The 13655-nt window shown below is 35.0% G+C and overlaps 1 protein-coding gene across 1 annotated transcript; it reads right to left on the reverse strand.

The window, feature by feature from the left end:
* Positions 1–5413: 5413 nt before the first annotated feature.
* Positions 5414–11486, reverse strand: LOC110788723 (tropinone reductase-like 3). The gene is made up of 6 exons (XM_021993371.2): positions 11157–11486; positions 10612–10728; positions 7910–8044; positions 6518–6643; positions 6300–6401; positions 5414–6197 (listed from the first exon to the last, which is right to left on the reverse strand). Exons 1-6 carry the CDS (start codon positions 11295–11297, stop codon positions 6048–6050), a joined length of 771 nt encoding a protein of 256 aa, XP_021849063.1. The 5' UTR covers positions 11298–11486; the 3' UTR covers positions 5414–6047.
* Between the last annotated feature and the right edge of the window lie 2169 nt (positions 11487–13655).

Consider the following 13655-nt stretch of genomic DNA (forward strand, 5'->3'; position numbering starts at 1 on the left):
GAGGCAACGCTCGTTGGTGCGCAGAGCAGCAATCGCTGGGCGACCCAGCTCTCGCCCTCGCGCGCGCGCCTCGTCTTGTGCCACGCCCATCGCCCTTCGCCCATAGCACACAGCACACACGCCTAGGCTCCCTTGCCTCGTTCGCGCGCCATGCCTTGATTGCTCGCTGCATTCGTACCGCACGGGCGACGAGCTCCCTTGCTGGTCGTCGCGTGCCGGCACTATAAAACACCCCTTAAGGGTAACACGTAGCGTCCTTTGCTTTGTGCGTGCACCGTTTATGAGCGAATTTTATAAAATTTAAAATTTTTTAATTTAAAATCTATGACAAATTAATAAATCATATTAATTTCATAATTTTAGGGAGAAAAATCGAAAATTTATTAATCAATTAATTTCCGATTAACATGGATTCAAATCTAGGTCATAAAATTTAAAATTTATCAAAAATTATCAATTTTTATGGTGGATTTTAATCATGGATACCTAATTAAATGATTAATTAATTATGAAAAACAAATCAAATCTAAATTATTCGAATTTCAACAAATTAATCATAATTACAAATTAGGTTGTATAATTAACAAGTCTAGGCATTCAAATTTGTTAAACATATACTGTGGGTCAATCAAAAACTCAAGATTTATCAACAAGAATCGCAAATATTCAATTTAACATCTTAAATTTACAAACTTTTGCGTTCGAAAAACTAAAACCTCCAAAAAGTCATAGTTAGGCTTCGAATTTGGGAATTCTGGGTTCGGCCGAATTTGGTCAAAATTTTAGAATGCCTTTTACATGCGGAATTGACACAGAAATCACTCGATTTGGATGAGTAACGAAGAAACTGCCGAAAAACTGCGTACATATAATTAAATAAACGCAATTTGCAATTAATTAACAATTACGAAAATTAATCACCCCTTTTAATTCTTTGCAAATTTGTAAAATTTAACCATGTAATGCAATTCAGATTATGTAAATAATAAGAGGCTCGTGATACCACTGTTAGGTTATGATACATATGAAAAACATAAATCATGCGGAAAAACCTTAATGCCAGGAAACATATTATTTACACATAATCAGTTAGCATAATTTAGGTGCATACACTTTGTAGCGTGCCCTCCCTAGCTGCGCCCGAACCGAACAAGAACAAGTCTTTAGGACTCCAAGTGTCGTCCCTCCGTAGATAGTCCACAGCACGTCCGGATCCGCCTTAAGATTGACCAACTAGAATCGCCCTTAAGGTACTATAATTTTCGACTAATATGGGCAAGTAATATGACTGATTTTTCTGCTCAAAAATCACTGCTTTAATTGTATGAATACTTGTTAAAAAAACTCGTGTATAAATTTATGACCATAGGCATATATTTATAGAACCATGCAAAGGATTGCGAATCCTGTTAGAATACTTAATTAATTAATTAGAATCCTTTTAGAACTCTAAATAATTAATTTTATCTTTTAGGATTAGGATTTAATCATAGCACGAATTCCGATAGCTTTAGGATTCGTATAGCACGCACACGAGCACCGCACGAGCACCGCACAGCCCGCGCGCATGCCTCGCGGCCCACGCGAGCTTCACGGCACCGAGGCCCATGCTCGCAGCCCATTCGCTGATCCGTGCTCGCGCGCCAAGCCTACGCTGGGCCTGGCCTTGCGCTGGGCTTGGTCGAGGCCTTGGCGTGTTTGTTTGATACGTGTGGCTTGCTGGGCGACGGCCTGGCTTCGTGCTGGGCCTTCGTCTAGCAAGTCTCGTCCGATGCTAATTCGTACGATACGCTTCCGATTAAATTCCCGATTCCGGAATTCATTTCCGATACGAACAATATTTAACATTTCCGATTCCGGAATTAATATCCGTTTCGAACAAATATTTAATATTTCCGTTTCCGGAATTATTTTCCGATTCCGATAATATTTCCGATTCTGACAATATTTCCGTTTCCGGCAATATTTCCGATTCCGGTAATATTTCCATTTCCGATAATATTTCCGATACGTACCATGTTTCCGTTTCCGGCAACATCTACGACTTGGATAATATTTATATTTCCGATACGATCCATATTTCCGTTTCCGGCAATATCATCGTTTCCGGAGTATTCATTTACTTGCCTTTGACGATCTCAGCTCCCACTGAAACCAAGATCCGTCGATTCCGAATATCCATAGATGGAGTATTTAATGCCATTAAATACTTGATCCGTTTACGTACTATTTGTGTGACCCTACGGGTTCAGTCAAGAGTAAGCTGTGGATTAATATCATTAATTCCACTTGAACTAAAGCGGCCTCTAGCTAGGCATTCAGCTCACTTGATCTCACTGAATTATTAACTTGTTAATTAATACTGAACCGCATTTATTAGACTTATCATCAAATGCATACTTGGACCAAGGGCATTATTTCCTTCAGTAAGGTCCTTTTCCATTTTGTTATGACGGAAAATACTTTCATAGAAAAAAAAAACTCATTGTTTATTTGTTTTCTTAAGGCCGGGGCAGAAAACATTTTCCTCTTGGAAATAAGAAACGCCACATTTTCCTCTTTTGTCTCCTCCCATCTATCATCTCCTTTCCACTTCCATTTGCTATTTCTTACCAATTTTTTTGTAAGTAAACAAATAGAGAAATTTATTTAGGCCCTGTTCTGTTCACCTTATTATATTTTCACTTATTTCAGGAAAAATAAGTTCAGATAAGAAAAAATAAGGGTGGGCCAAATACAATTTATAACTAAAATAAGTTTTGTTAAGTTCGGATAAATTCAGATAAGTTCAGTTAAGTTTAGATAAGTTCAGATAAGATAAGTTCAGGAAAAATAAGTGGAAATCAGGTGAATAGAACGCAGCCTTAATTGTTGTGTTTTTCCTTAAAAATTATTCTTATTGAAAAATCATTTTCCGTTAAAATCAAACAAGATATTTATACTGTATGAATTTTTTTGTCAAATCGAATTGGTGACTTCAGGGACTCTAGCTTATATGAGAAACACTTTGATATTAAGCTTTCTGATTCTATTAGAATATTGTATTAATGTTTTTTAAGAACTGGATTTATCTTTCAGATGACTAGTTTCATCACTCAGGATAATGTTTCAAAATCAATAACCTTTTTCACCTTAAATTTGGTTTCATCTCTACACCAAATACTTCTTTATCATTTACGCGTTTTAAGGTGACTCATATATTACTCGTAGCACCTAATCAATTAAGGTAACCGAAAACTCTTGCCAAATATAGTCTAAGAGCATGTTTATCAAATACCAACCTTAGGTGTTTAAGAGAGAGAAATTGAATAAAACATAATAAAGTAGGTAGAGAGATGAGAGAGAATGAAAGAGAGATAGTAAAGCCATTCAAGAATTGGTGTTCATGAACACCAAATGGAAAACCAATTGCATGCAAGGAGCGCTTGACATGTGGCCTATGTGGGGGACCAAATTATATTATTAACTTTTTTAATTGAAAAATGACATTTTAGAGATGGTGGCATAAGGGGGACCAAAAGTTTGTAAAATTATGAGGTGCATTAGATTAATGACAAGTGTCAACTTGTTTGATACTTCCGTCTCTTTTTGTTCTTTACATGTTCCTTTTTTTAGTGTCCCAAAATATTTTTTACATTTCCTTTTATATTATCACATAAATGTTTTAATATTCTATCAAATTTTGTGTCAAATGATTACTTTAACCAATTAAATTAATTTGGTCATTTAATTTCTCACACTTTTCATTGGGACATTAAAATTTTCTCATTTTTCCGATATCAGATTTTTGATAAAAATAAAAACATTATAAATAAATATATTTTGTCTTATTTAAATAAAAAAATAAAGGAATTTCAATGCACATTAATTAATCGTTAAAACGTGTGCAAAATACCAAACATAAAAAACAAAAAGAGACAGAGAGAGTAATATTTTTGGTATTTGATAAATGTTGTTAGATGTTGGGGAAAGAGAAAAAGTAAAATAAAATATTTTATTTGTTTGAAATCCACCAAACTTTTGGTGTTTGATAAACATGCTCTAAGAAATTACAAAATGGTTTTGCCATAAAAGTTCAGTTTTTGCGTTATAAAAGCAATTGCTAAGGCCCAAATGATCAAATCTAAAAGCAGGGCCCAAACATTGACAAAGAGAGCTCAAAAATAACAAGGACTGATTCTTGTGATTTCTGAATCTAGCTAAATTTCCGTGAAAATGGATCCTTTAAGCAACAGATACAGGATTCCAAGGAAGTGACTAGAAAAAACAATGAAATTAAATAATCCAAGTTCTACAGCATTCATGATTTCATGTAACCATCATTTTTCTCCCTAAATAGAAATATAAGGAGCCGCGTTTCAAATCTAACATATTCATTTATCATAAAATACACGGTTGCATGTAACGATTGCAGTGGAGATTGAATTCCATAAAATACATGTGCAAAACATAAACACATACTCCGTACTTGATTTAAATACATACGTACATATTGGTGATGTGTCCAAGTAATATTATACACTAATGAATTGAAAGTTGCATGTTAGATCGAACAACATATATATTACTCTTGAAGAAACGTATATTTTGGAGGGTGTTGGGTGGTCATTGACAATCTGGTTTGTCACAAACAAATTCTAACTCTCCAGTAAAATAACAAATGCATGATCCGCAACAATATTTATAGTCATCACACAAATAACATATTATATCATCATCAGCCATCATCCCTTTTACTTTTAGCATAATGTTTGAAAGGGGAAGAAGCTGGCGAGCAGCCAAGGTGGTTCGAGGCGCAGTTAACAGCATCAGAAAAGCAAGCACGAAAACAACACCAACACTAACACCGCCATTCTTCTTCTTCATCTCGGTCTACTTGTTCACTTTTTCAGTAAATGAATACTACAGTTGTTTTTTAGGGTACTTACAGATTTAAGTGTGTTTTATGAGTTGAGTTGTGTGCTAGAGATACGGATCGATATCTTCTTTATAGTGGCAGCAAACATGGCAAATAAATTATCTCTTCGACCATAACAAGAGGTGGATAGATATGACATGGAATATGCTTAATTTGTATATTTTGCATAGCCACCATGGCCCACTAATAGCCTAATAATGTGTGTATTAGGCTAACTAATCCAATATTCCAATTATTATAGGCTTAAACAATATACTATTTAATACCAAGTGTTCATAAATTATGATTTGAGAGTCTTACTTTTTGTAGATAATGTACAATATTTTTACCCCTTAAAGAGCAGGAAAATTGTCGTTGCCGTGATTTCACCAAAATATAAACATATCTCATATCTCTTGTTATTTCAGATTATAAGACCATTTTTCTATCAACACACAATGTTTTATGCTTGTCACAAATCCTGGCAAAAAGTATCCACGGTTGAACCAGTCTCAGTAACACACATACACTGGGAATTGCTGCAGCAATCGAAATAGTCACATGAATTTTCCCAATTGTATAGTCCTACAAACATAAACATCACCATTTCCCTAGTTTTAAATGTAAGAAAAACATGACAAATCTAACACATTCATTGCATGCAAAATTTAAGCCCGAGACTGAATTCGATGAAACGTCTACAATATCAACACTAATCTCCTACATAAATAAATGGCCTATAAATACTTTGCTGTTTAATAATGAATTTTTTTCGTAGGTGAAGTCGACTCCATTGCTGCTTTAAAGTGTTCATCTGCCATCTTTTGTGTTGTAATTGCAGAAATATGTGGCCAACTTCTACATTACTGGCTTCCAAACTCTGGATTTACAGCCCTTGTTAAGACTGGTTATGGAACAAAGATGGCCCTCTTTCCTGAAACCTCTGTTGTGTTCAGACCCTTTATTTAGATGGAGTTCCTGACAGAAGTTGGCAGGGTTTATTGTATGCTCTGATCTCCACTTGCTTCTGGTCTCTATAACTAAAAGATTATACTCAACACTAAAGGATGAAAAACTACAATAAATATTTAGGTTTATTAATCAGTTTTAAAGGCTGTTCAATAGAAGAAGAAAAAAGGAGCTAAGGTAATTAAAGGCGGGAGGGAGTTCCTCCAGCAACCACCAACGTTTCTCCAGTGATATAAGAGGCATCATCAGAAGCCAAGAAGGCAGTTGCAGATGCCATATCTTCTGTGGTTCCAAGCCGATTAAGTAGTGTCTTCTCCTCAATATCCTTCCTCTGACATGAAAAAATCCTTATAACATTAGCCAACATTTCAAAGTACGAACGAGGAACGACACAGTAAAATGTTGGCAGAAGTGTTTGTTACAAGACACTTACAATTGAATCATTGCTTGTGAGGAAATCGGCAAAGCGGGTAGGTACAAAACCAGGGGCCACACAGTTGACGCGAGTATTTGGGGCCATCTCAGCTGCTAATGCCTACTCAAGAATATAGGACTATAGGAGTAAGATACAAATCATAGGATGTTTTACATATTGAAAAGTTCTACATATAGAATAATTGGCATCCAGATCTTGAAACTTGACAGTAGTACCTTAGTAAGTCCAAGAAGTGCTGTTTTTGTCACTCCATACATAGCCATAGATGCCGGAGGTTGGTAAGCAGTAATTGACGAGATGAAAACAACTGAAGAGCTGGTTGTCATATGTGGTGAAGCATCCTAAATAACAAAAGACATTTATGACTATCCATGAAGGTTGGCAGCAGTTAAAACACAGAAAAAAAGTCAAGTAAAATCCTGTGAACCAAGGGAGCACAAAGAGGGAGGTGGGGTACAAATCATGAAAAAAACACAATTTAATGGAGATCGTAGTCTTGGAATCTTAACTTACTTTACAATTTGAAAAATAGATACTTAAATGAAACCCTTATACGCATAAACCAAGGAACACAACTTCAAAAAACTGAATAAATGGCTGTGTTCACCCTCTGATCTAGCGTGGGTTTCGTATTCCAAAATGCTACTCATATGCTTGATGAGTCAGGGGCACAGAACTTTTCAGATCTACTTACATCAAATTCTATATCAGTGAGGGGTGTCAAAAGATATTTCGGAGTTGGGAGAGGTCTATTAAAAAGCTAAATAATCCTTTGTGTAAACCTAAACTTAATTTCTGTTAAAAGACCAGGATTCCCATACTCCTCACATGCGCCTGAGCTCGTAGTTAATCTTTATAAAGCCGTGTATGGTAGTGGATTCGTGAAATTTTAATGGATTTCAAGAGTTGAGTCAAAATGTTCATTTCCTGATTTGAAAGTGCCTTGGGCTTCTCTTAGTCTGCTTTTTAAGCAAATTGAGAGGCTGTGTTTGGACTCCCTTGGAGTCTCAGACACTAAACAGCCAGAGAAAACTTTCCCTTTAAACAAAGTGTTTTAAACAAGCAGAGCTTTATGTCCGAGATGATTTTGAGCTTTAATGAATAAGTTGATTAACAGGAGGACCTCTTCCACTGGCTTTGAGGAGCGATTTCAGGTAAGGACAATTCTTTGGGAGAGCCTTTAGCCTTTTGATCCACTTCTTTTTGAGAGGCTTTAACCAGTGTATAAACGTGATTATTGGACTGTGAAACCAAGACCTGAAGAAAAATCAAAGGCTACTTTTAAGGTTAATGGTGGAGACGTGATATTCATATGGCACAAGGAATCCTGCTGACATACACTGGGAAATTCTGCAGAGATAGCCAATATTTACCTTTAAAAACTTTCAGAAGAAATCAACTTATAAAGAAGGGTACATCAGAACAGATTCATATAGTGAATAAATTTCAGAAGAAGTTCCTTCATTGGTATGGCCAGTTCTGCACTATTTTATTTTGCCCACTTCATCAACCCATGTTATATCCATAATTATGGGACGTTTACAAATGTGATGACTTAATTCAGATGGAGGGAATAATATACTACACCAGCTTCTAACAGAAATTACCTTGAGAAGAAGTATAGAAGCTTTGACATTGATTTCCCATAACTTGTCTAGGACAGGTTCTGGTACATCTAAAATTGCAGCGACAGTGGGATTAGCTGCTGCATTAGATACAACCACGTCAATTTTCCCGTATTTCTGCAAGTACAACAGCAGTTTCTGTGAGCACACTTGGCAAAGCAGTTTAAACAAGGAAAGAAAACAGGATGTAGTCCTTCCAAAACAAATACTAGTACAGACTATAGAGTATAGAATATGCAGTTGAAAGAGTTAAGAATCATTTACAGAATAAATCATAAAACACTTCAGAGTTGTGATGGAAGGTTAAAGTATTTCCTAACCGAAGTGAGTCAGTCACTTCTTAAAAGCTTGTATCATTAGAGAATACAAAACATGTAGATCAAAGAATATCAGATGATGAAAAGGACATCAAGAAAAGTTCTTTAGTTCATTATCAAGCTTAAGTATCGAGAAATTTACTACTCCAAAAAGGTGTACTTTATTATGTTGGACAGACTAGTCAAATAAGCAACAAAATGTTGAGTCAGCTGCACTGAAATGAATATTCATCTCATATGTGAGCTAATCCTCATTGAGATATGACTAAATGACCGAGGTTTTGTGCATTCAGGGGGCGTTTGATTTACATGGGGTGAAGGGAATGGAATCAACAAAGGGAAAGAAAGAGAATGGGAATAAATCCCTTCGATTTAGAATGTTGTTTGGTTATCATTTTCAATATTTCACATCTTTCTTTCTCTCACCCTTGTTCCCTAGCAGCCGTAGCCACCTTCTACTCCCTAGCCGGCTTAGTTTAAAAAGGCGCAAGGCGCACTAAGGCGCACAAGGGTCATGGAGCCTAGGCGCAAGGCTCAAGCGCGCGCCTTATGGATACAAGGTGCACATAATTTTCTAATAAAAAATTCGGTATAGAGAAAAATTAACACAACTTATACTCAAAACAACATATTTCTATTGGAGTGCCATATTTTCTTGTCGGTTCATAAGCATTGCGTGATCCCGTCGATGGAGTGCCAGAATTAGAACCTTCCAAGGTAATTACAAGCTGGAAATATGAAAACTAACTCATATTATGCTACTTCCACTACCCAAAAAGCTGAAGTAGTAGAGATATGACCATTGATAGGTCACATAGGGTGTGTTTATATCATTAAAAAAGAAAAAAAAAATGTAAACCAAAGATCCACGTCATCCTACCGCGCCTGAAGACTGAAGGCGCACAAGGCGCTGTGCCTTACGCCTTACCTAAGCGCACGAATGCGCGCGCCTGGTTGACATCAGTGAGCTTGGAGAGCTCAAGGCGCCAAGGCTGAGCCTAGGTGAGTCTTGCGCCTAGGCGTGCCTTGGGCGCGCTTTTTAAAACTAAGCTAGCCGCCGCCTTCTACTCCCTAGTCGTCACTGCTAGCTTCTCCCTCGCCGTCGCCTCGAGCTTCTCCCTCACCGCGGCGCCACCGCCTTCCCTTTCATTTTCTCTCCTCCTATTATTTTCTAACATTTTCATGGGCAAATTTGAGGTTTTAATGGTCTAATTCGACCATGAAAACTATAGATTTGGAGTTTTCATGGTCGAATTTTACTATTTAAAGCCACGTTTAAGAGGGGTTATGATATGATTATGGTATTGGTGCGTTGCGTGGTGGTAGTGTGGTGGTTGCGTGAATATGATAATCATCTCCCTCGTCGGGGTTTTGGTGGGTTGCGTTGGTGGTTAATATTGCACGACTTCGAGGCAGTTGCTTCCTCTTCTCCTCTATTTCTTTTCCGCCTCATCTGTTAAGCTACGCCAGAGCATAGGTTGTGGTGGTGGTCTGGCGGTGGACGGCATAGATGGTGGTGGTCTGGTTGCATAGATGGTGGACGGCAAAGATGGTGGTACTTCTTGGCGGTGGACGACGGAGGAGGGAGAGAGGGGGTGGGGAAGTGAAGGGGGAAGAGAATGGGAAAGTCTAGGGGGGGTGGGTAATCAACCTAGAGGGTTTTGGGGTTAACTCAAAACTAAAAAGAGGTATAGGGAATGGTGAAATAGGCCTAACAAACAACAACAAAGGGAATGATATCAGCCCATTCCCTTTCCTTTAGATTGTTACCCCCAACCAAACGCCCCCTTAGAACCTTCAATGCACACCAACATTCAACCTTTTTGCAGAACATCTTTTTTTTGTGAAAAAGTAACAAATATACTAAAACTTAAGTAGTCAAGTGGTAGAATTAAGGCTTTTGTCTGAAGTTATATTATTTGATCTGATCATATCTTATCTTAATTTATCTGAACTTATTTTATCTGTTTATTTTGTTGAAATAAACTTATTTGTGAGTAAAAGGGTCTGAACAAACTTTTCTAAACTTATCTTATCTTATGCCTTATTCACGGTGAATACTTAAAGCAAAGTTTCATGAAGCACATCAATATACACTCATCTTCCAATCGAACTACTTTGATTGCACAACATTCTGTCACAGTTACCAAAGACGCAATCATCAATCGCAGTCAATAGTTCAGGATCAAATTGGTAGAAATTTTAATTAGTTGTACTAATGTACTTGAATACTTAAAGACTAATTCAGAAAACCCAGCATATTAGATAATTTATACCCTTAGATACAATCAATAAATTAAACAAATGCATCAAAAAACTCAACTTAAACATAGAAATCGATAAGATCAAAGTAACAAAAATTGGCACCTTTACAGTCTCATCAATCAAATTCTTCCTTTGCTTAGCATTTGAGACATGGCAAGCAACACCAAAAACATCAATTCCTTTACCCTTAAGCTTCTCAACTGCTTCATCCACATTTTTCTGTAACAGCCAAATCAAAACCAAACAACATGAAGAACTACAAAAAAATCGCAGGAATCATCAAATTTAGTAGACCAATATGAAATTAAGACACAATTTCACCCCCCAAAAAAAAAACAATTCTTTAAAACCCAAATTATAATCAGGCAAACCAATTTCAAATTCAAGCTAAAATACATTAAGAACTGAAAAAATTCGCAGAAATTCATCAACTTTAATAGACCCACATGGAATTTATAGACATAATGTAACACAAAAAAATAATAATTTAAATCCACTTTCAAAATCAAGCGAAAAACAACAAGAAATACAGAAATACAAAGCACCCAGATGAAATTAAGAGTCATGAATTCACAAAAAAAAACTATAGAAAGAGTGAATTTCAATTTCGATTAAATTGAAGAGAGAGGAGAAGTGTATAAAGTAACCTGCTTCCGAGACGAGATAACAACAGAAGCTCCTTCTAAACCAAGGCGCTCAGCGATGCTAAATCCGATTCCTTGAGTAGAAGCGGTGACTATGGCTACCTTTCCTGTAAATCTTTTGGCAATTTTCTCCATTTTATTCATCAATTGTTTCTGGATTTTGGTTTTTTTTTTTGGTGAGAGCAATCGATTAGGCAATGGTGGGTTCAATCAATCTCTCTGCTCTTTAAACCGACGAAAAGGACTAATGTGCAGGTAGCCAAGTACGCAGTACAATTGTACAATTGCGGTTGATCTCTTGAAGCGGCAGTTTCATAATTTTATCGACTTTCTTCTAACCAATCACGAAAGGTCAAAACTTGTGAACTTATATTATCTTATCTAAATATATTTTATCTCTTTTGAACTTATTTAAACTTATCTGAACTTATTTAATCTTAAAAAAAAAGTGATTTTGTTTAAAATAAACAAATTTGTGTGTAAAATAATTGAATAATATCTAATATATTTATATACTCCGTATCTATTACTATATACTAAAAGAGACACCAGGAATGACACGTGTCAATTCCTGGTGCGATTTTTTCCCGCCAAAATCACTTTCCCAAAAAAAGTGTATCTGTTTAATTTTATATTTATTCTACCTTATTTAAAAAAAACTATTTATGTATAGAAATAAAATTTAGTTTATAAATTATGCCAATAATATATACGACGTAATAATAATTATTCTAAATTGTTGATATTTTAGTCAATTTGCTATATTAATAATGAAAAATATATCACTCAATATTTTGGTGAAATTATCATATTAGCATTTAAATATGCATATTATATGAATAAATTTAAACGAGTATGTTAAAAATGTTATAACTATGAAGTAGTTTGTGAGATATTCAGTTAAATATTTTGTGAAAAAAATTATCAAAATTCGTGTGTGCACGGGATTTAATCTAGTATTATATATATATCTATTTTATAAAGGAACAGCTGAGGGACATTTTGGTAATGTCACTTTTCGTGTCCCCCAATTAAAAGTCAAAAATACCCCCCCAGAGTTCTACAGTTTGTTTGCCCTACACACCTCTATTGACTGAAAGAATTTAACGCCCAAAATGAAGAATATGGGCCCATTACCACAGAATAAAATCCCCTTTAACTCAGTTACCAAAGTTAGTGTTGATTGATGGATTAAATCAGGAAAGAAATGAAAAAAGGGAAAATAAAATATTACAATTATTACAGTTTCTAAATGAAACGAAAACCGAAAACAAGACAATTATTACAGTTTCTAAATGAAACGAAAATTATTACAAGACAAAACAAGAACAATACAGCTAAACAATTTAAATTTTTTTAAATTAATTGCAGAAACCAAAAACATCCAAAAAAAACTCCATTGTAAACCAGAAGATGCGAAAAAATTCCAGAACTGTTCTGCCTTCTTGAAGTCGCCCACACGTAAGTACACTTTTTCGTATGAATCCTTGCAAAACAAATACAAACAGAAACAGAAATTAAACACTTTTAAAAAATAAAATCACAAATCTGTGTATGCATACAAATACAGTGTAATATTGTACGCATAACAATATAATTTTTATGTATACAAGGCTATATAAAAAATAAAATCGTAATTAAATTTGTGATTTTATGCATAAAACCAATGTTCTTTTCTAATATTGTTGCATTAATTTATTTTGCAGATTTCAACGTATAAGGTAGGTAATATTCTTGCTTTTTAATGATTTTATATTTCAATTTATGCATTTGGTTAAATAATATCTTAATTTTTTAAATTTTAAATTGCAATCACATTAGAATTTAATTGGGGTTTGAAGTTCATAACGAGGTACAACAACCAAAGACATACGGTAAATTCTTAATGTTTAAAATCTGGAAGGAAAACTAAACTCCTCATCTTTCAGATCTTTGCTTTCCCAAGTCAAATCTCAGATTTTTTGCATTTCTTTTGTTAAATTTATAGTACTCTTGCCAGATGGGTTTGCATTTTTTAATTCAATTATGTAAATCAAAAAATCTGAAATAAATTATTGTTTTGCAGGTTATGCGAAGGTATGTGATAAAATAAATTTCTGTTATTAGAATTATGATTTTAAATATAATTGACTTACATTTGTTTTGATGCAGAATTTAATTGGGGTTTGAAGTTCATAACGAGGTACAACAACCAAAGATACGGTAAATTCTTAATGTTTGAAATCTGGAAGGAAAACTAAACTCCTCATCTTTCAGATCTTTGCTTTCCCAAGTCAAATCTCAGATTTTTTGCATTTCTTTTGTTAAATTTATAGTACTCTTGCCAGATGGGTTTGCATTTTTTAATTCAATTATGTAAATTAAAAATCTGAAATAAATTATTGTTTTGCAGGTTATAATTTCGGTTTTAAGTTAAATTCCAAGTTGGGTGTTAAGTTCATCAAGGCATACTATAAACAACGGCATAAGGTAGGCCCACCAAACTCTTAACAAAATATTAAT

This window comes from Spinacia oleracea, chromosome 5 (genome assembly GCF_020520425.1).
Source record: "Spinacia oleracea cultivar Varoflay chromosome 5, BTI_SOV_V1, whole genome shotgun sequence".
In the NCBI taxonomy this organism is placed as follows: Eukaryota; Viridiplantae; Streptophyta; class Magnoliopsida; order Caryophyllales; family Amaranthaceae; genus Spinacia; species Spinacia oleracea.

Coding starts and splice junctions, on each gene's coding strand:
- LOC110788723 (XM_021993371.2), bottom strand. CDS start 11,297: ATGAATAAAATGGAGAAAATTGCCAAAAGATTTACAGGAAAGGTAGCC. Junction 8,045..10,611: donor TGATTGATGAGACTGTAAAG/GTGCCAATTTTT, acceptor TTGTACTTGCAG/AAATACGGGAAAATTGACGT. Junction 6,402..6,517: donor CACTTCTTGGACTTACTAAG/GTACTACTGTCA, acceptor ATTCTTGAGTAG/GCATTAGCAGCTGAGATGGC.